General features: G+C 44.3%; 1 protein-coding gene across 1 annotated transcript in view; it reads left to right on the top strand.

Moving 5' to 3' along the window:
* Positions 1–22,500, top strand: part of LOC146618145 (cadherin-2-like) — a 116,399-nt gene that overhangs the window by 67,203 nt on the left and 26,696 nt on the right. Inside the window, exons 5-11 of the mRNA XM_085373302.1 lie at positions 3,945–4,100; positions 15,099–15,243; positions 15,388–15,560; positions 17,493–17,630; positions 17,998–18,183; positions 18,466–18,719; positions 20,734–20,876. Coding sequence (XP_085229428.1) covers positions 3,945–4,100; positions 15,099–15,243; positions 15,388–15,560; positions 17,493–17,630; positions 17,998–18,183; positions 18,466–18,719; positions 20,734–20,876 — 1,195 coding nt within the window. The remainder of the gene's footprint in view (positions 1–3,944; positions 4,101–15,098; positions 15,244–15,387; positions 15,561–17,492; positions 17,631–17,997; positions 18,184–18,465; positions 18,720–20,733; positions 20,877–22,500) is intronic.

Genomic DNA, 22,500 nt, shown 5'->3' with positions numbered 1-22,500 from the left:
GACTGAATAGTCCGTACAATCAGCCATGCAGCAAGCTGTAACATTTCTCACATAATTGCATTTAAATATGCAAAAAGCAGCAGCAGCTTCAGTTAAGTGACTGACACTACATGACATTAGCTGAGGTGTGGACTGTGATGGCAGCCATCTGTCACAGCAGCCCCAAAAACATCAGCTTTCAGGTGGATCGTAGAGAAGTTTACCATTAATTCACAAACGTACCAAATATGTTCATGGACTTTGTCTTAAAAGGTAAAAGTTGGTCTCAAACAGAGTATTTTAACAAGAGTCTGTGTGGAATCACTGGATTGTGAGTCAACCTCAACTGGTCCAGAACAAGAAATCATTTCTCAGCCCCGAATGCTGCAGCGTGCCCTGAAACAAGGCCATGTTGGATTTACTGGATTCAGTGGACACTGGATGCACACAAATGTTTTGCTTTGGCAGAAACTTAAACAAATGAGTTAAATCAACACAACGTATTCATATTCAATAAACCTGTGTGTTTGTGTTCTGAAAACGCGATTGAAACAAGTTTAGATGAAGTAAGTTGAACTCTTGTTTTAATCCTTCATAATTTTGTCATTTTATTTCAACACTATTCAGTAACTTTTACCCCAGTACTACTTGGTCACTTAAAAACCACATGTTGTCTTCATATTACATAATGTTCAGCAAAGTCTAGTTAACATAAAAGTTGAAGGGATCTACAACAACTACTGTCCTCCTGTCTGTAGCCTGGTTGCAGGGGCGTAACCCCAGAGCGATAGGTTACACCCTGGACAGCTCACCAGTCTTTCACATAGAGACAAACATCCATTTGTGCCAGATTGTGGATTCGAACCTAGGACCTGCTTACTGTGAGGCAACAGCACGAACCACCACGCCACCAATCCTGGCTTATCTAAAATGGAAAGCTATGATTTCAAGGCCACGTTTTTGTCCTTGACAGGTTAAACACAATAAATAGCGCTAGCATGCACGGGGTGTGTAGTGTCTGCCTCCAGTGATTTTCCTGTGGTGTGAAATCTCGTGTGGTCTTGTGAATTTCGTGAGTCCAGCAACTAACCACTCCTACTAGATTGTATCAGGTCATCTCAACAAGAACAAATGAAGTTGTTGAATTTCGTACAGATCCTACATGATTCAATTACGTAAAATGTTTGTGTTCAAATTACAAGTTAGACTTTTTTAATATAACGACCACCCAGTGTCCTTTTTTCAGTAAACCAAAAGAAGTAGAGGCGGCTGCTCGACTTGACTGAGATGGACGCCTTCCTCAAACCACGACCCAAAGCGCGCGAGACTGAAATCCCATGCGAGATTTAACACTGCTATATTATTGACTTACTTCACTCGAACATGATATGAACAATTTAATCTACCCGCTCTGCATATCATGTAGTTTCTACACTATATAGTTACACTTAACTTTAAAGCCCGAGGCACTTGTGTTAAAGACACGATGCTTACATAAATCCAAGAGCCGGCCAATCCCTTTTTTTCAGTGCGATTGGAAACTTGAAACACTTAAAGGGTCACATCCAGTGACCTCAGAGCCAATCAGAGATTTACAGCAGAGCAAGACCATGCAGTAAATTTTAGAGCAGACATGCACCTATGAATAAAAAATGAACTCAATACTAATGATGACATCTATGAAGAGTCCAAATATGATGATAAAATACTACTACTGCTGAGTTAGATAAGTGTGCTGTGAAAAATGAGTCGTATCTGTGCCTTCAAAGCACAAAATAAAACTTTGCTCACCAAGGTCCACGTAGAAATATATAGAAGCTAAACGAATTCTGATGCTGGCCTTCTTCATTCTTCAGAAACCGTTGTTCTTCAGCACATGGAGCTGGATTCGGCTCTGTCGGGCTGGTTCAAATTCAAATTCAAATTCAAATTTTATTTGTCACGTACACAGTCGTACACAGTACGATATGTAGTGAAATGCTTGGACAACTGCTCGTGACCTAAAGAGAACAAAAAAGGAAAAGGCTATGAATAAGATAGGAAATAAATATGAAAAATTAAAAAGGGTAAATTTAACTAGGAAGGAATAAAATATAAATTAAGGTTAAAAATGAAATAACTGTACAACACAAATTAGAATGAAGGGTAAATTTAACTGGGAAGAATAAGATAAAATATATAAATTAAAGTTGAAAATAAAATAACTGTACAACAAAATACACAATATAGAACTATATAAGAATGTATGAAGAAATCTAAATATAAATAAATATATACACAATAACAGCAGCTGTACAAGTATTAACTGGAAATGAAGAATATAGTGACCAGTGTTGTGTTCAGCTGTGTTTGTGCAGAGGGTGCAGGCAGGGAGCTACACGTGGGTTGGAGAGGTGGACCATTGTTCATATTCAAATAAACCTGGTTCTTTTTTAAAGGAATTTTCATTTAAAATATGTTTTTAATTTTGATCAACAGAGATAGTTTCAGTGGTTTAGTCGGGATATGAGCAGTGCTTTCTCTACATGTTAGACTTCACGTTACAGTCAGCTACATTCTTTTCATGAATCACTTCTTTAACTCCCAAAGCTTAGTAAGAGACACAGCATCCATCATGTAAACTCTACACTTACACTTTCTGTGGGCTGCAGGAAGACATGAGGCTCTCTCTGTGTTCCTCATGAATCAGACGTGCTTCCTGTAACCCGATGACCTTTGAAACCTTTGGCAACATTTCTTCTGACACAGTACACATGTAATAAATCACTTTAGTTACTTTAACAATGGCAGCCTTGCAGAGCAAACAGCCTCCACACATAATACGTAATTATTATGAAACCAGTTATGCAGCTGTGACTGCTGTAATAGAGATGAAGTAGGTAGAGAATGACAAATGCAGCTGCAGCTTTAGCCTCGCTAAGAACTATTTTATCCAGCAGGAGTCTCAAACTCACACTGGTTTGATCCTCAGGGAGCCAGACACGTGGATCTATAATCTACTTTTTTAAGTGTAAAGAACTGTAAGTCTGTTCTAATATTTCAAAGCAGAACACAAACAGCAAAACAACCAAATGTCAACATTATTTCTTACCAAATGCACATTCAACCTAAGAGCAGCAACTTTGGCATACTGACTGTTTGGAGCTGTGTGGCCACATATAACAGTGCTGCACAGTTATATGTGGCCTTTGCAGAATATAAGACTACATGTCAGTGCTGGTCCATTTCTAAATGTAACTTTAGGAAAAAAGAAACAGTCCATGTTGTGAAAGCTCCGGCAGGTAGATATCTGTGCTCTTTAGCACACAATGAGCCGTGCAGATGGAGAAAGAGGCAGCTTACCTTTCAGACTGAATTTGATTTGTACATGGATCATTTATTCTTTGCTTCTGTTTGAGTGTTTTCAAACGTAGCCTACCCTCTGGCTCCGCCCAGTATCTCCAAATAAATGCATTAATTCGGAGACGTCTTCATCTTGTTCTGAGACTTGTAAACATGTGTGTGTGCATGTCGAGCATCTTTGCAGCACCCCCTCGCTCTTTAATGCCGTGATGATGTGGACAATGTGCAGAATATTGAAGGTGCTCCAGACATCACAGTTTATTTTAGCTTCACCACATTTCCTTTCCTGAGCTGCTTCAGGCTCCTGCTGCGTGTTGCCTGTGCAAGCCTAAAGTCATCGTGACACACAAGACACATCCAGGTCAAACTCACAACGTAGCTCCACTTTTGGTTTCATTATATTCTTACATTTAAGAAAAGATGGCAGTCGTGCTCAGCAGAAAGAAGCAGCTCCCAGAATACTGTGACAGCAGCAGATGCTCACAAAGAATGTCGACTTCAACATAGAAAGTTTGTTTTTTAATGCAGATTTGATGTTATTTACCACCTCCACTGTTCTCCCGGCTCTGCGTTTCCTGTAGTAAACACTTCCTGTGCCCTTTGTGTTTCTATCTGTTATTTAGATCCGCTCAGACCGGGATAAGAACCGAATGCTGCGCTACAGTGTGACGGGACCTGGGGCTGACCAGCCTCCCACTGGGATCTTCATCATTAACCCCATCTCAGGCCAGCTGTCGGTCACCAAGCCTCTGGACAGAGAGCACATCTCCAATTTCCACGTAAGACTGTGGGCGTGCCAGCGAAGGTCAAAGACGGAGCAAATGATGAATGCTTTAGTGATCGGTGTGTTAGCTCCTCTGGCTGCATGTTAAACCGAGGTCTGTGGTTAATATGCGATACAAACGTCTGCAGCGTTGCGTCTCGGTTCCTTCTTCCTTGTTGCACTGAGCGTTCTTGCATGGTAGATATGTCATAGCGTTAGTGTGTGCTCTTCAAAGTGTTTTCTGTGGCCAGCCAAAGATGGGCTCTTTCTATTTAAGTAACTTTAAAAGTACTAAAAGTTTCACCTTAGATTACATAAAGTGCGGTTTAACACCAACCCTAACACTTAGGACCTGCCTCTGGAGGCATGAGTCTGCTCCCAGTCAGCACGCTGCTCTGTGTCGTCCCTCGCGTTTTCATGTTATATCTGTGCTGTCACTCTCTCCTGGATTTATTCTCTCTCATGCAGAGATGATGAAGACATTCCTTTAAAAAAGCCACTTGGTGTTTGCTTACTATATCTGCTACCGTCACAAACAGCTCCGAGAGCAGAGTCTAACCTTTTGATCTGTAGGAATGCACACACAACTCACACGGGGGAGTGGAAATCTGGAGTCGCAGCAGGTTGATTTGCATTTAAGCTGTGTGATGAATATTCATGTGATTGGATGTAGTTGTCAGAGCTAGGAGCTGGGATTGGCCTGCATGTTTATTCATGAGGGAGGCTTTGGCTCTTTGAGAGCCTCATACAGATGCACTGTAAAGGAATGACTTATCAGGGCCAATCAATACCTATATTCAGCATCTTTGACCACATTATGCTGAATAAATACATCACATATGCGCCTGATTTAAACTAAGGCCATCAAAAATAAAATAGATGTTTGATTTTCAAAGTGGGAGTATGTTCCTTGAAAAGTTGTTTTTCCAAAGTTTTGTGTTAGCTTTGATGGTTTTGATCTTTGAGCAGATTATTTAATATTAATTACAAAGCACTGTTTTGTAGCTTTTATGCTGAAACCTCCAGAGATGCATTCAACTACACAACAAATGGCATATAGCATGTTTTCTGCAGGTGCTGGTATAAACTTTAGGCTGCATACATGTTATTCTAAAGTAATCATTCCAGAGCATCTCCAAATTCTGCACAGTTTGGTCTTTGGCACATGTGCCGTGACCGACCAGTATTAGAATAATAAGCAGTTTAAGGGTCCTCTTTCAGTATATAGGTGGTCCACACCATGGCTGATCACCAAAGTCCAATTCCACTGACGTGTGTCATGACTGTGTTAGGCTACAGTGCACGTACCCCGTCCTGCTTCAAGGGATAGTCTGGGCCGTGGTTTAGTTGAACTCACAGTGCGCTTGAACTGCAATAGCTATGTGCAGTCAAGCACAACTCACTTCCTGAACCACAGCTGCCTCTGCTATAATCACTGTTAGCTATTTCATTCATTAATTGTTCTTTAAGGTATTCGAGAGGACCATATGATTCACACACTGGTGCAAAAAGTTTTGCCAAGATGAAACAACAAAATACATTAAAATTGCCAGGAAAGGAGTATTTATGTAACAGGTGTACAAACTGTATTGTGCACAGCGCGGTTGGTGCAGCCTGGGCTGGAGGCACAAGTGCATGTGTGTGTACATGCATTTCTGAAATAAATCAGTTCATAAAGGTGAAATGTTTAGCAAAACAAAATGGTCACAATCACTTATTAAGAGTAGTGCGAGTGTAGTGTGAGTGTAGTGTGACTGTAGTTTGAGTGTAGTGTAAGTGAGGTGTGACTGTAGTCCAATGTAGTGTGAGTGTAAGTGTAGTGCGAGTGTAGTGGGAGTGCAGTGTAAGTGTAGTGTGTGTGTAGTGTAAGTGTAGTATGAGCGTAGTGTAAGTGTAGTGCGAGTCTAGTGTGAGTGTAGTGTGAGTGTAGTTTGAGTATAGTGTAAGTGTAGTGCGAGTGTAGTGTGAGAGCAGTGTGAGTGTAGTGTGAGTGTAGTGCGAGTGTAGTGCGAGTGTGACTGTAGTGAGAGTGTAGTGCGAGTGTGAGTGTAGTGCAAGTGTAGTGCAAGTGTAGTGCAAGTGTGAGTGTAGTGCAAGTGTAGTGCAAGTGTGAGTGTAGTGTAAGCGTAGTGTAAGTGTAGTGCGAATGTAGTGCAAGTGTGAGTGTAGTGTAAGTGTAGTTTGAGTGTAGTCCAATGTAGTGCGAGTGTAAATGTAGTGTGAGTGTAGTGTGAGTGTAGTGCAAGTGTGACTGTAGTGTGAGTGTAGTGCGAGTGTGAGTGTAGTTTGAGTGTAGTGCGAGTGTAGTGCGAGTGTGAGTGTAGTGTGAGCGTAGTGTAAGTGTAGTGTGAGTGTAGTGTGAGTGTGACTGTAGTGTGAGTGTAGTGCGAGTGTGAGTGTAGTTTGAGTGTAGTGCGAGTGTAGTACGAGTGCAGTGTAAGTGTAGTGTGTGTGTAGTGTGAGCGTAGTGTGTGTGTAGTGTGAGCGTAGTGTGAGTGTAGTGCAAGTGTGACTGTAGTGTGAGTGTAGTGCGAGTGTGAGTGTAGTGCAAGTGTAGTGCAAGTGTAGTGCAAGTGTGAGTGTAGTGTAAGCGTAGTGTAAGTGTAGTGCGAATGTAGTGCGAGTGTGAGTGTAGTGTGAACGTAGTGTAAGTGTAGTGCGAGTGTAGTGCGAGTGTGAGTGTAGTGTGAGCGTAGTGTAAGTGTAGTACGAGTGTAGTGCAAGTGTGAGTGTAGTGTAAGTGTAGTTTGAGTGTAGTCCAATGTAGTGCGAGTGTAAATGTAGTGTGAGTGTAGTGTGAGTGTAGTGCAAGTGTGACTGTAGTGTGAGTGTAGTGCGAGTGTGAGTGTAGTTTGAGTGTAGTGCGAGTGTAGTGCGAGTGTGAGTGTAGTGTGAGCGTAGTGTAAGTGTAGTGTGAGCGTAGTGTGAGTGTAGTGTGAGTGTAGTGCAAGTGTGACTGTAGTGTGAGTGTAGTGCGAGTGTGAGTGTAGTTTGAGTGTAGTGCGAGTGTAGTGCGAGTGTGAGTGTAGTGTGAGCGTAGTGTAAGTGTAGTGTGAGCGTAGTGTAAGTGTAGTGCGAGAGTAGTGTGAGTGTAGTGCGAGTGTGAGTGTAGTGTGAGCGTAGTGTAAGTGTAGTCCAATGTAGTGCGAGTGTGAGTGTAGTGCGAGTGTAGTTTGACTGTAGTGTAAGTGAGGTGTGAGAGTAGTGTGAGTGTAGTGTAAGTGTAGTGCGAGTGTGACTGTAGTGTGAGTGCAGTGTGAGTGTAGTGCGAGTGTAGTGCGAGTGTGAGTGTAGTTGCAGTGTAGTCCAATGTAGTGTGAGTGTAGTCCAATGTAGTGTGAGTGTAGTCCAATGTAGTGTGAGTGTAGTGCGAGTGTAGTGTGAGTGTAGTGTGAGTGTAGTTTCAGTGTATTGTAAGTGAGGTGTGACTGTAGTGTAAGTGTAGTGTGAGTGTAGTCCAATGTAGTGCGAGTGTGAGTGTAGTGCGAGTGTAGTTTGAGTGTAGTGTAAGGGAGGTGTGAGAGTAGTGTAAGTGTAGTGTAAGCGTAGTGTGAGTGTAGTGCGAGTGTAGTGCGAGTGTGAGTGTAGTTTGAGTGTAGTGTAAGTGTAGTGTGAGTGTAGTGTGAGTGTAGTGTGAGTGTAGTGCGAGTGTGAGTGTAGTTTGAGTGTAGTGTAAGTGAGGTGTGACTGTAGTGTAAGTGGTAGTGTGAGTGTAGTGTGAGTGTAGTTTGAGTGTAGTGTAAGTGAGGTGTGAGAGTAGTGTAAGTGTAGTGTGAGTGTAGTGTGAGTGTAGTGCGAGTGTGAGTGTAGTTTGAGTGTAGTGTAAGTGAGGTGTGAGAGTAGTGTGAGTGTAGTGTGAGTGTAGTGCGAGTGTGAGTGTAGTTTGAGTGTAGTGTAAGTGAGGTGTGACTGTAGTGTAAGTGTAGTGTGAGTGTAGTCCAATGTAGTGCGAGTGTAGTGTGAGAGTAGTGTAAGTGTAGTGCGAGTGTAGTGTGAGTGTAGTGCGAGTGTGAGTGTAGTTTGAGTATAGTGTAAGTGAGGTGTGAGAGTAGTGTGAGTGTAGTGCGAGTGTAGTGCGAGTGTGAGTGTAGTTTGAGTGTAGTGTAAGTGAGGTTTGAGAGTAGTGTGAGTGTAGTGCGAGTGTGAGTGTAGTTTGAGAGTAGTGTAAGTGTAGTGCGAGTGTAGTGTGAGTGTAGTGCGAGTGTGAGTGTAGTTTGAGTATAGTGTAAGTGAGGTGTGAGAGTAGTGTAAGTGTAGTGCGAGTGTAGTGTGAGTGTAGTGCGAGTGTGAGTGTAGTTTGAGTGCAGTGTAAGTGAGGTTTGAGAGTAGTGTGAGTGTAGTGCGAGTGTGAGTGTAGTTTGAGAGTAGTGTGAGTGTAGTGCGAGTGTGACTGTAGTGAGAGTGCAGTGTAAGTGTAGTGCGAGTGTAGTGCGAGTGTAGTGTGAGTGAGGTGTGAGAGTAGTGCGAGTGTAGTGTAAGTGAGGTGTGAGAGTAGTGTGAGTGTAGTGCGAGTGTGAGTGTAGTGTGAGTGTAGTTTGAGTATAGTGTAAGTGAGGTGTGAGAGTAGTGTGAGAGCAGTGTGAGTGTAGTGCGAGTGTAGTGCGAGTGTGACTGTAGTGAGAGTGTAGTGTGAGTGTAGTGCGAGTGTAGTGCGAGTGTGACTGTAGTGAGAGTGCAGTGTAAGTGTAGTGCGAGTGTAGTGCAAGTGTAGTGTGAGTGAGGTGTGAGAGTAGTGCGAGTGTAGTGCGAGTGTAGTGTAAGTGAGGTGTGAGAGTAGTGTGAGTGTAGTGCGAGTGTAGTGCGAGTGTGAGTGTAGTTTGAGTGTAGTGTAAGTGAGGTTTGAGAGTAGTGTGTGTGTAGTGCGAGTGTGAGTGTAGTTTGAGAGTAGTGTAAGTGTAGTGCGAGTGTAGTGTGAGTGTAGTGCGAGTGTGAGTGTAGTTTGAGTATAGTGTAAGTGAGGTGTGAGAGTAGTGTAAGTGTAGTGCGAGTATAGTGTGAGTGTAGTGCGAGTGTGAGTGTAGTTTGAGTGCAGTGTAAGTGAGGTTTGAGAGTAGTGTGAGTGTAGTGCGAGTGTGAGTGTAGTTTGAGAGTAGTGTGAGTGTAGTGCGAGTGTGACTGTAGTGAGAGTGCAGTGTAAGTGTAGTGCGAGTGTAGTGCGAGTGTAGTGTGAGTGAGGTGTGAGAGTAGTGCGAGTGTAGTGTAAGTGAGGTGTGAGAGTAGTGTGAGTGTAGTGCGAGTGTGAGTGTAGTGTGAGTGTAGTTTGAGTATAGTGTAAGTGAGGTGTGAGAGCAGTGTGAGTGTAGTGTGAGTGTAGTGCGAGTGTAGTGCGAGTGTGACTGTAGTGAGAGTGTAGTGTGAGTGTAGTGCGAGTGTAGTGCGAGTGTGACTGTAGTGAGAGTGCAGTGTAAGTGTAGTGCGAGTGTAGTGCGAGTGTAGTGTGAGTGAGGTGTGAGAGTAGTGCGAGTGTAGTGCGAGTGTAGTGTAAGTGAGGTGTGAGAGTAGTGTGAGTGTAGTGCGAGTGTGAGTGTAGTGTGAGTGTAGTTTGAGTATAGTGTAAGTGAGGTGTGAGAGTAGTGTAAGTGTAGTGTGAGTGTAGTGCGAGTGTAGTGTAAGTGAGGTGTGACTGTAGTGTAAGTGTAGTGTGAGTGTAGTGCGAGTGTAGTGTAAGTGAGGTGTGACTGTAGTGTAAGTGTAGTGTGAGTGTAGTCCAATGTAGTGCGAGTGTAGTGTGAGAGTAGTGTAAGTGTAGTGCGAGTGTAGTGTGAGTGTAGTGCGAGTGTGAGTGTAGTTTGAGTATAGTGTAAGTGAGGTGTGAGAGTAGTGTGAGTGTAGTGCGAGTGTAGTGCGAGTGTGAGTGTAGTTTGAGTGTAGTGTAAGTGAGGTTTGAGAGTAGTGTGAGTGTAGTGCGAGTGTGAGTGTAGTTTGAGAGTAGTGTAAGTGTAGTGCGAGTGTAGTGCGAGTGTGAGTGTAGTTTGAGTGTAGTGTAAGTGAGGTTTGAGAGTAGTGTGAGTGTAGTGCGAGTGTGAGTGTAGTTTGAGAGTAGTGTAAGTGTAGTGCGAGTGTAGTGTGAGTGTAGTGCGAGTGTGAGTGTAGTTTGAGTATAGTGTAAGTGAGGTGTGAGAGTAGTGTAAGTGTAGTGCGAGTGTAGTGTGAGTGTAGTGCGAGTGTGAGTGTAGTTTGAGTGCAGTGTAAGTGAGGTTTGAGAGTAGTGTGAGTGTAGTGCGAGTGTGAGTGTAGTTTGAGAGTAGTGTGAGTGTAGTGCGAGTGTGACTGTAGTGAGAGTGCAGTGTAAGTGTAGTGCGAGTGTAGTGCGAGTGTAGTGTGAGTGAGGTGTGAGAGTAGTGCGAGTGTAGTGTAAGTGAGGTGTGAGAGTAGTGTGAGTGTAGTGCGAGTGTGAGTGTAGTGTGAGTGTAGTTTGAGTATAGTGTAAGTGAGGTGTGAGAGTAGTGTGAGAGCAGTGTGAGTGTAGTGCGAGTGTAGTGCGAGTGTGACTGTAGTGAGAGTGTAGTGTGAGTGTAGTGCGAGTGTAGTGCGAGTGTGACTGTAGTGAGAGTGCAGTGTAAGTGTAGTGCGAGTGTAGTGCGAGTGTAGTGTGAGTGAGGTGTGAGAGTAGTGCGAGTGTAGTGTGAGTGTAGTGTAAGTGAGGTGTGAGAGTAGTGTGAGTGTAGTGCGAGTGTAGTGCGAGTGTGAGTGTAGTTTGAGTGTAGTGTAAGTGAGGTTTGAGAGTAGTGTGAGTGTAGTGCGAGTGTGAGTGTAGTTTGAGAGTAGTGTAAGTGTAGTGCGAGTGTAGTGTGAGTGTAGTGCGAGTGTGAGTGTAGTTTGAGTATAGTGTAAGTGAGGTGTGAGAGTAGTGTAAGTGTAGTGCGAGTGTAGTGTGAGTGTAGTGCGAGTGTGAGTGTAGTTTGAGTGCAGTGTAAGTGAGGTTTGAGAGTAGTGTGAGTGTAGTGCGAGTGTGAGTGTAGTTTGAGAGTAGTGTGAGTGTAGTGCGAGTGTGACTGTAGTGAGAGTGCAGTGTAAGTGTAGTGCGAGTGTAGTGCGAGTGTAGTGTGAGTGAGGTGTGAGAGTAGTGCGAGTGTAGTGTAAGTGAGGTGTGAGAGTAGTGTGAGTGTAGTGCGAATGTGAGTGTAGTGTGAGTGTAGTTTGAGTATAGTGTAAGTGAGGTGTGAGAGTAGTGTGAGAGCAGTGTGAGTGTAGTGTGAGTGTAGTGCGAGTGTAGTGCGAGTGTGACTGTAGTGAGAGTGTAGTGCGAGTGTAGTGCGAGTGTAGTGCGAGTGTGACTGTAGTGAGAGTGCAGTGTAAGTGTAGTGCGAGTGTAGTGCGAGTGTAGTGTGAGTGAGGTGTGAGAGTAGTGCGAGTGTAGTGCGAGTGTAGTGTAAGTGAGGTGTGAGAGTAGTGCGAGTGTAGTGCGAGTGTGAGTGTAGTGTGAGTGTAGTTTGAGTATAGTGTAAGTGAGGTGTGAGAGTAGTGTAAGTGTAGTGTGAGTGTAGTGCGAGTGTAGTGCGAGTGTGACTGTAGTGTGAGTGTAGTGCGAGTGTAGTGCGAGTGTAGTGTGAGTGTAGTGCGAGTGTAGTGCGAGTGTGACTGTAGTGAGAGTGTAGTTTGAGTGTAGTTTGAGTGCAGTGTGACTGTAGTGAGAGTGCAGTGTAAGTGTAGTGTGAGTGTAGTGCGAGTGTGAGCATGTGTCCTGACTTTAGGGACAATCAAAAGGCCAGTACCAGAGGACCTCAGGGTCCGCGAGGGTTCATATGGTAAAAGCAGATGTGAGCGATAAGAAGACCATTAAGACCATTAAGACATTTAAAAACCAATAAAAGAACTTTAAAATCCTGAAACACACGGGGAGCCAGTGCAGCGATTCTATCAAAGGCTGCGCTTAGATCCAGCGGCACCAGGACTGAGAGCTTTTGGGCGTCCCAGTTACATCTAAGATCATTTAAAACCTTTAGGAGAGCCGTCTCTGTGCTGTGGTTCACCCTAAATCCAGACTGGAATATCTCCAGGATCTGTCTATCATTCAGAAAGTCATTAATCTGAGTAAAAACACGTTTTTCTAAAATTTTACTTAAAAATGGTGAGTTGGATACAGGTCTGTATTAAAGTCATTACAATCCAAACTGCTCTTCTTCAGAAGGGGCCTCACCACCGCCGTTTTAAAGGCAGCAGGGAAGACACCCAACTGAAGAGAGCAATTCATCATGTATAAAAGCTCAGCCTCAAAAAATCCATAAAGTGAAGAGGGGATAAAATATCAGATCTGATGGCGCTGACTTTTCCCCTGAAGTGGTCTGCAAACTGCTCACAGAGCGAGTCTGTGGGCTTCTTTGGGAGCTGTTAAAATCAGGGTTAAATAAATGATCTATGGTGGAAAAGAGGACCTTGGGATTATTAATGTATTATTGTACATTTTAAGTTGCTCGCAAAGTATTTGATAGTTAATTACATTTTTATTTTTCCTGCATCTCCTTTCTGCTGCCCTGCATTTTCTTTTGAGTGTTTTGACTTCTTCGTTTCTCCAGGGTGATGCATGTTTTACGTTAATCTTTTTGGTGGTGAGTGGAGCAACGGAGTCAAGGCTTTTCTTCAGTTTGCTGTTAAAATGATTAAAAATAAAATCACAGGGTGCAGGTAGAATCACAGGGGGGCATTCGTCTAAAACCCTGGGAAAATTTGCAGCCACTTCAGAGGTTAGATAGCGCCTCCTCACAGTTCGCACCGCTGAATAAAACCGGTGATGTTAAAAAACACACAGTAGTGGTCAGAGACAGCCAAGCCAACAACAGAGGACACGCTGGTGGACAGCCCATGGGTGATGACCAGGTCCAGAGTGTGTCCTCTGTTGTGAGTCGGCTGCGTGATGTGCTGGGTAAAATCCAAACAGTGAAGAATGTTTAAGAATTCTTTTGATGCAGGGTCAGAAGGATTATCTATGTGCAGGTTAAAGTCACCGGTTAGAATTATCATGTTATATTTTGAATGTATGTTTGTTAAAAATTCAGAGAATTCCTTGATGAAAGCAGCGCTGTCTTTAGGTGGTCTGTAAACTGTGACAGATAAAACTGGAGGGCTGCTGAAAACAATAGCGTGGAATTCAAAAGTGGTAAAATGATCAAATCAAATGTGTTTGGAGGTGAGTGTGTTGTTGGCCAAAGATGCAGTCCCACCACCTCTCTCACCACTTCTAATAGAAAAAGAGAAATTTGAATTTGGTGGGGAGGCCTCAGTGAGAACAACTGGTGCATCCGAGCCCAGCCATGTTTCAGTTAAAATAAACAGTCAAGTTTATTAAAATCATAGTTTGAATTCAGATGAGCCATTCCACATTAATGGTGTACAAAACAGTGACAGCTACCCAGTTGTGTTCACGAGGCTCCGCCTACGACAGCCGTAATGCTCCAACAATCCATCAAGCGGTGCGGCTTCGTAGCTCAGCAAAGTCGTACTGAAACATCTGACAGATTTTCGAGCGCCGTGCACATAAAATCGCTTCGAGGTCAGTAAACACAACCAGAGTTCATACATAAGGCACACGGGATTATAAGGGGCTCTGTCGACTTTCAGAAAAATCAAAGGATTGATTTTAAGTGCGCCGTATTTTCCAAACAACACGGTAATAACGACGGCCCGCTAGCATGCGCTACCAAAAATAGTGCTTTGTTGTGTATCTGATGGACGAAGCTAAACCAGTTCCACACCACTGAAGCTGCAGCATTTTTACAAACCAGTTCTGGTTCATGGTTTCATTCAACGATCCGCTCTCGCCCTCCTCATTCTGCGTCGCTGCCATGATTTTTCTGCCATATTCTATCATGATATTTCACTTTCTTATCGTTGCCCAGCATTATACCGGTATTACCGTGAGCGGTGGCCCAGCCCTAGCTGTAAAAGCAGTGTGGGACTGTTTGATGCACTGAGACTGGAATATTGCTTTCAGGTTATTGTGACATTTTTTTCCAAAGTACACAGTAAATATTTGTCACAATGTGACAAAATGTCAGAATCACTGTTAAAAGAGCTGCGTGGGAGAACCATTCCTGTTATAAATATAATAATAATTCATATTTTGTGTAAAGTCTTTTGTGATTTATGGTTGCCTGAAGTCTGGGGTCCATAGAAACCCATTAGGCTCCTTGCGTCTTTGCTGTGAAACACAGCAGGTAGACTGCAGTTTAATCAGACTGAGAACAGGTGACTCAGCCAAGTTATTCCACCTTAAAAGCTCTTTGGTTGTTTTATCCATTTGTTTAGGATCACTGCCCAGCTGACCAATGAAATGTGCTCCAATAAGGTTTTATGCCTTTGAATTAATGTGTACAAACACAACGCTTCTGTATAATTCTGCATTCATTCAGCTGCTTGCTTTTGTGGGTGTGGGATATCCACTGGCAGCCATGCATGCCCAAACCACAACCTAGCCTTAGTGGTTCTGTTTTTTGTTATGGGGTTTGTGCGTGTGCTGCATCCTCAAAGGTTCGAGCCTGAAGTCTTCGCTTGATCTTTAACAAAGAAACATGTCTGTCTAAATCCTGCACAGCAGTCTTGATTTACTCTGCAGCCATAAAAGGGATTTTCTTCACCACGCAGGGTTTGTCCTCATCCATACACGTGTACGACTCTGCTGCAATCTTATTTAACATTTTCTAGTTTAGCAGTTTTCACCAGTTTTGTCAGATTGTTGGCAAATCGTTCGACCTCTCGGCGACACAGTTGTACTTTTTAGCCCCTGCAAGATAAAACTGATATAAGATTGCACGGTAACAGCATTCAATCTAAACTGCGTGTGAGCTCTTTGTTCATAAAGTGACTCACAGGGGCCTGAGATCCATTTGTTAGCTCAGCTCCATGCTATACGTGCACTTGTGCTTCCTTTAACCTTGTGGGCTGTTTCGTTTATCTCCTGAGGTCTCTCAGAGCACTAAACCCTCGTAATTAGTCTCAGTGGAAGGAAGCAGTTTATTACCGTCTTCACCTGTCTGTAATAAAAGTTGTGTGTGCATGTTTGTGTGTCTGTGTATAGTTGCGAGCCCACGCAGTGGACCTGAATGGGAATCAGGTGGAGAACCCCATCGACATCGTCATTAATGTCATCGACCAGAACGACAACAGACCAGAGTTCACTCACAGCATCTTTAATGGCTCCGTGCCCGAGGGATCCAAGCCTGGTACCAACACACACACACACACACACACACACACACACACACACACACACACACACACACACACACACACACACACACAACCTTTGGATTACATCATTCCTTCCCTGGCATATGTGTGCTGACTTGCTGTGTGCTTCCCTGCAGGATCCTTCGTGATGACGGTGACAGCAGTGGACAAGGATGATCCAAAAACTGCCAACGGGATGCTGAGATATAAAATCCTTTCCCAGAATCCCCAGAGCCCCTCCTCCAACATGTTTACCATTAACAACAAGACTGGTGACATCATCACTGTGGCGGCAGGCCTTGATCGGGAGGTGTGTGTGTGTTAAATGTGGACATTTTCTAACGCTCATATCTGAATCCATATGGAGCAGCTGCGTCTCGGCCTGAGAGTGTGTGTCCAGCCTGCAGCATAAAGACAGCTTTTTAAAGTCTTACGTCAGTAGAGCTGAATCCCATCTGTCTGAGGCCGTGCTATCTGCACGCCAGCATTAATAGTCACTGATGAAGTCTGTTTTTAGAGGTACCTACTGTTCTCACTCAGCGCTGTATTTTAGCTCGTCTGTGACTCGCAGGTCAGATTAACCCTGTTTACCTTATAAAAGCAGGTGAGCTGAGTTATCAACAGCCAGACCTGCATGGCTGAGATACCTCTATCTGTAGCACCCACCGTCACTGATATTAGTTATTAACCCTGTAAGACCCAACCCATCGCAACATAACCAGAAAATTCAGATTTTTTGGAACTGAGACATTTATTAACCCTTATAACAAATTCACACCATTTTTTTGCTCTATCATGTTGTGGAGTATATATTTCTGTTATATATTTATTATATATTTTTGTGTCGCATTTGAAACGTTGTTAACAAAAAGTTTCCAAAAGAAGAAGCAGAGGTCTGTTTTTCTCTGTGATGTGACTGCTGGGGAGGCTGTTCCAGTGTTTCCGAGCTGCAACTGGAACTTTAAACTGAAGCTTCTGACCTAATCAAGCTGCACGGGGCAAAAAGCTGCAACAGCTATGATCTGGAACCAGAAGCCGTCATCGTCAGTGCAACCAAATCACAGCAGCTGCACCTTCAGATGCAACAATGAGGAGCAAACATCTAAATGCAAACATGAAAAGTGCTGAAATGACACACATGTAAAAAATGTAGCACGATAAGCTAATGGAGGCATTTCAGAAGGAAGCCCCACAAACAGTGAACTGCTCTGGGAGCCGGTGTAAGGAAGCCAGGCAGGGTCGCAGCTGCGTCTCCAACCAGCTCTAATTCTTGTGATGTTCGTGCCTCACTGAGTCCAACGTGGAGCAGAAACAGTCTGGATGTGATAAAATCTTGAATCGTAGTTCCATCGTAGCTAAAAGTCATAGTTGCAAAATCTGCACGTTTGATATAAGAAGCAAAACTAATAGTTTAACTGGAGGGCAAACTGAATCTGGGCACACGGGGGATTCATCAATCAGCGCTAAAGCTGCAGCTGCTATTATAGTACAAAAAAGCCTGCAGTAACTGACAAAGTAATCTGCACTCGTCTTTTGTCCACAGTCAATCAACCAAACTTTATTTGTGTGGCAGCTTTGGTGCAGGTTGCTCTTTCATAGGTGACTGACGAGCTGATAATGAGATAACACAGACAGCGTAATAATAGAGAGCAATTAAAAACAGAATAAAAGCATCATCACAGAAAAGGGAAAATGTGCCGTAAACAACGACCGAAGATTTTAAAAGCCTGAAAAATAGCAGAAAAATCCAACTTTGCACAAAGAAGAAAATGGCAGATGAAGTAAACAAGGTCAACAAGCCATGATGAGGTCGAATGAAGTGTACATGTGAAGATCTCAGCAGCTTTTTATGCTTTTTAAATGTCTAAACATCGTCTCTGTCAGGTGGTCTGCAGCTCAGTCACAGTGTTGTCATAGAGCAGCGGCTTCTGTAATTAAGGCCTGACGTGCATTAGCAATCAGTCTTAGAAAAAGGATCAGCAGTGGGCTGCCCTAAAATGGGATGATTGTGCTCTGGAAAGCAGAAACGGTCTTACATTAGCACGGAGTGTGAACCACTCATCATGTCTCGGAACATTATTTTTAAGTAGCACTGACTAAATCATCAGCTGTAATGGTGATTAGACAAAATGACAGTCCCCTTGTCAAACGGTTTTAATTAGATTTATTTCCAAGTCATACAATGCGCAGCGGGACACTTCAGTCTGCAGAATAAGTGACGCTTTCTGTTCTGTGATTCCAGAAAGTCACGCAGTACACCCTGATCATCCAGGCCACGGACATGGAGGGGAATCCCACCTACGGCCTTTCCAACACTGCCACCACCGTCATCAGGATCACTGATGTCAATGACAATGCTCCAGAGTTCACCACAGAGACAGTAGGTGCACACACACACACACACACACACACACACACACACACACAGCGTGCTGGCTCTGCATCAGCAAACGGGCGAGGCAGCGTCGTCTGAACGACACTAAAGCTCTCTGAGCTTTTATTGGCAGCAGGCAGATGGTGGAGGAGTGAAAAGCCAATGAAACATCCAATATGTTTATCCTCCTCAGTAAAGCTGAACAGGCTGGACAGGAAGGAGCAGTGTTTGTGGAGATGTGCTCTTTATTCTCAGATATACTGCGCTCGGCTCTGCGTGACAGGGAACTGTTTGCAGTGGCGAAGCATTGTTTGTGTGTGATGTTCACCACAGCTTTGTGTAGTGTGGAGTCATCCAGTCTCTGCTCTTTCAGTTCTTCGGAGAGGTTCACGAGAACAGGGTGAACGTGATCGTGGCTAACCTGACCGTGACCGACAAAGACCAGCCTCACACTCCGGCCTGGAGCGCCGTGTACCGCATCATCGCCGGGGACCCCACGGGACGCTTCTCCATCCCCACTGACCCCACCACCAACGAGGGCCTCCTCACCGTGGTCAAGGTGAGGTTTGGATGTGCACAACATGCACACGAGAATAAAACGCTAACTCTCGAGACTTGCCTGGCGAGTAATGTTCTCACAGAGCGATCTAAAAGCAGCAGCTGTGCTCGACTCTCAGTGTGGTCGGTTTGTAACATCCAGAGAGCAGAAGATCCCTGTGATCGCGATGTTTATACTGTCTGACATGTTCCAGAGAAACACGATGAGATGATGCTTAAGGTTGCACGTGCTGAATGTCCTTGACGTCGGGCATCATTGTCGTCCTTCGCTTTGTCTGTGCAGCCCATAGATTACGAGAGCACCCGTTCCTTCATGCTGACTGTGGAAGCGGAGAACGAGGTCACGCTGGTCCGCGGCATCCACTTGCCTCGTCAGTCCACGGCAACCGTCTCTGTTCGAATCCTGGATCTGAACGAGAGCCCGGAGTTTCGCCCAAACCCGAAATCCATGCGACTGGAGGAGGGTCTGTCGGCCGGGTCCATGCTCACCACTTTCACTGCGCAGGACCCCGACCGCTACATGAGACAAACTATCAGGTCAGAAACTCCTGGAAGCTCTTCAGAAACCTTTCATTTGTGCCAGTGAGGTCGAACTACAGCACTAAAACAATCCTTCAATATATAATTACAGTTTGTAATGCAACAATAAACTGTTGAGCGGGTTTGAGTAGAGACGTGAATGTATGCGTCAATGCATTTTGATAAGAAGAACATTTAAATATGTGGAGCCTTTTCACTATTTAAATTAGTCTCACATCTATTAGAATAATCAGCGACTGTCATTGAAAAATGTGCCACTGAAAGGAAATTAAAATCTGAGTAGAATGTAATTCACCCTCCAACATTTACCTATTCTTCTACATTTATTCAGTGCACGTCTGCATGTCGATGGCGTGCTGTAGTGAGATTAAAGCAGAACCTGACGCGCTCATTCTTCACCTTGTTTTAGAGAAGATTCGTCGAGTGCGTCTCGTGTGAAACTGAGAATTTATAAAATGTGCACAATTCATGGAACGTTTCCAGTTGGACACAATCGTAGACTGAATCAGCACGTCTGTGCTGCTGTTTGCTCTGCTGCTGCTCGCATAGTCGTCGCAGAGACGTGGAGGGCGTGTTCATGTGAGAGAACAAAGGAGGCGCAGCCCTGCTTCTAGCCTTCTTCCTCAGTAATCATTTTACTTGTAAATACATCCAGAGTCCAAGCACAGCCATCATCTCGACCTCGCACACGCGTGTCTGTGTTTGCATATCTTTGTGGGACAACATGCCGTCCCGTCAGTTTGAAGGCCTAGTTGTAGTGTCAGGGTCAGGCTGTGGTTCGGCGTAGGCGTTCATTTGGAGAGAAAGCATCGTGTCCCCACACAGATATGAAAACGTGGTTTTTGTGTGTGAAATCAAAACCTCTGAGGTAATTTGATGATGCAGATTTCAGAATTATAGGTTGAACACTGTGTGAAGATTTACCAACTTTAACAGCTTTTGTGAAACAGCTCTTGCTCAGTGACGCGCACCAGCCAGCGTAGCGCTCAGCGAGCAACAACTCTGAGTTTCCACATGACAGACGTTATGTTACTGTCTCAGCATGAGGTTTGTGAGGCATTAGGAATGTGACCATTGTCGGCGTGAGCAGCCGCTCCTCCTCTGTGACAGTTTTCATTTTCTTCTGCTGGTCAGGTTTCATTTTAAACGCATTAAGAGACTTGCATCTTCCATCTCAGGCCACTTTGCCGTCCCCGTTTTCATATAAAAGCTAGATTTTGTTATGAATGCAGATGCAGGTTTCAGATGCTGCAGCACTCATCCAAACGCTCAGCACAGCAGAAAGCCTGCAGGACTGATGCTTTTGTCCCGATCCTTCTTTCTTTTACATCCCACTATTTGTTTCTAAATGTAGTGCTGAAGTCTTTGTAGCCTAGCAACAGCCAATAGTGGACGCACACTGTGCTCACAAAAACACGCACACACACACACAGCGAGTTGTGTGTGGAGTGGCCCAGCAGAACGTTTTTGCTTTTGTTGCTCTCTGTTGTGCGCGTGCTCCTCGATTAGTCATCTGTGCTGCTCTCCGTTTTATCTCGCCAGTTACGAACATACCAAATGGATCGTGTTCCCTTTCATGCCTGCTTCACGGTGACTTTTTGGCTGACCTGTTTTCATTTGTTGAAGCTGTGCCGTTTGATCCATGTGCAGTGTTTGAAAGATGACTTTATGCTAACAGCAATGCAGATGCATGACTCGAGTCTCTTACATGAATTCATTTCATCAACAATTTGCAGGAAGTTGCAGAGCTTTTATTGGTCTCTCCTTGGTTGTTTCCAGTTCCAGTAAATATATCATTCTTTCACTAACAGTCGTTCTTTATCGTTTTTAAGAGAGTTAACGTTTGAATTCATCCCTGAGAGTAAATGAATGAGTTGTGGCTGCCTTGAGAGAGCGTGCCGCAGTCCCCATACATCAGCTCCCAGTGGCTGCTCGGCGTGCAGCCAGGGAAGCAGATAAAGAGGCCTCTCTGTGGTGGCTTCTCATGCTGGCTCTCTCTCACCGAACACAGGTACTCCAAGATGTATGACCCTGCCAACTGGCTGGAGATTAACCCGGCTAACGGACAGATTTCCACCATCGCCATTCTTGACCGAGAGTCTCCATATATCAAGAACAATCACTACAACGTTACCTTCATGGCATCTGATAACGGTGAGACACACAGGCTGCGCTGCTGTCCGGCAGTAACCCATCCCCCACATACAGAGGTGGATTGTGTTCACTGTGCCTCAGTGCTCTTTCATTAACTGCACTAGTGCTGCTTCACTGTGGAGTCAGTGTCACAGTGCAGCTCCTGGTGCAGGAAGTGCTACATGGAAACAGCCACGAGCTGCTGTTTGATATTTAAGTAACAAAGCTAACGATACAAACTGTTAACATAGCAGGTTTTTGGCATCACTGATGACATGGTTTTGTTGAATTGTGTAAAATAAATAACTGCTGGAGAACATTACAGTGGTTAAACCACTAATATAACTAACCTGCTAGTATAAAAAGGCTTCCATCTTCCTTATCTTGATAACTACAGTCGGTAGCACAAGTCTGTCACACTCAAACCCCCCAAAACCAGTGTTCCCACTACTGAGTATGTAGGAAGTGCACGCTATGTTCCTCGATGGTGTAGTCGGAGCAGTCACAAAGACTGATGCCAGAGCTAGGACCCACTTTTTAAGCAAACTTGGTTGCAAAGAGGGCGCTGCATCAAAAACTTTATGATTGCTCTGGTTGCCTGCAGTTTGCATCTAGTTTGCATGAAGTTTGCATGTTTGTGTCCAAACATTCACTAACTGCTACACACTCCTGGGAAAGGTGCAACACAAAAACCAAAGATGAAAAATGTTCAAGTTCAGAGTGAAAATGGTTTGAATTTGGTTCACACAGCTTCTGTTCACAGTTACCTCTCAGGGAAGAGTTGGCGAGTGTTTGGGAATAAATCAGATGTTCCATGCAAACGACGTGACAGCGACCACAGTACTCAGAGGCGGTTTTTCCCAGCAGGTCAGGGAATATACATTTCTCCCAGATGGAGGAAGACCTCAGTAGGCTGCATGGGTACATCCCAGTGACGAGGATACTCACTAATTAGTGTAAGCAGCTGAAGCTGTTTCTTCAGGTGAACTGTGGGCAACTGTTGTCTATGCACAGGGCAGTGGATTCACTGGACTAACACCAGCTACTGCTACATAGGCACAGATGGCTGCAGCTGGGCATCAGCAGATTAGCCAACAGGTTAAAGAGCATGAAAATCAGCTGCACCCATCTGTCACGAACCGAATGAATACGTCGAAGAATAAACTTTAATATGGTCAGGTGCACTATTTATTAGAAGAGCACAGTTTTATGGAGGAAATTCAAACCCAGGCTACAAACAGGTTTATTTCTGCTGTAAAGTTGGCTAGTTTCACGCGGGGACTGATTCACTTTTAAAGCCACTTGAGGGACAGACTGCGTGTTTTGGCACTTCTTGCTGAAGTAATCTTGTATTTGATTCATCATAGTTACTGTTTCTCAAACATCAGGCCAGCAGGATGCCCAGTCACATACAGAGCCTGTGAAACTGCTTCAGCATGCTGCCCGTGGTTTACAGAGTTCGGCCTTGTCCTGCGGTGGACACACATCTTCCCCTGTGAGCAACAGATTGTTCCATCTTTATTCAATTATGCTTCACCTCTTGTAGGACTACACAGACGGTCTTGTGGACACAGGACTCTCATTGATTACTAATGGAGATGTTTTCCTGCCTATTTAGTGCACGATTTCCAAAGTCTCCCTTTTG

The sequence above is a fragment of the Diplotaxodon limnothrissa genome, linkage group LG15, assembly GCF_057381915.1.
Source record: "Diplotaxodon limnothrissa isolate DT_005_m linkage group LG15, D_limnothrissa_male_GT1.1, whole genome shotgun sequence".
Classification (NCBI taxonomy): Eukaryota; Metazoa; Chordata; class Actinopteri; order Cichliformes; family Cichlidae; genus Diplotaxodon; species Diplotaxodon limnothrissa.
This window is presented reverse-complemented; position numbering and strand designations above follow the sequence as displayed.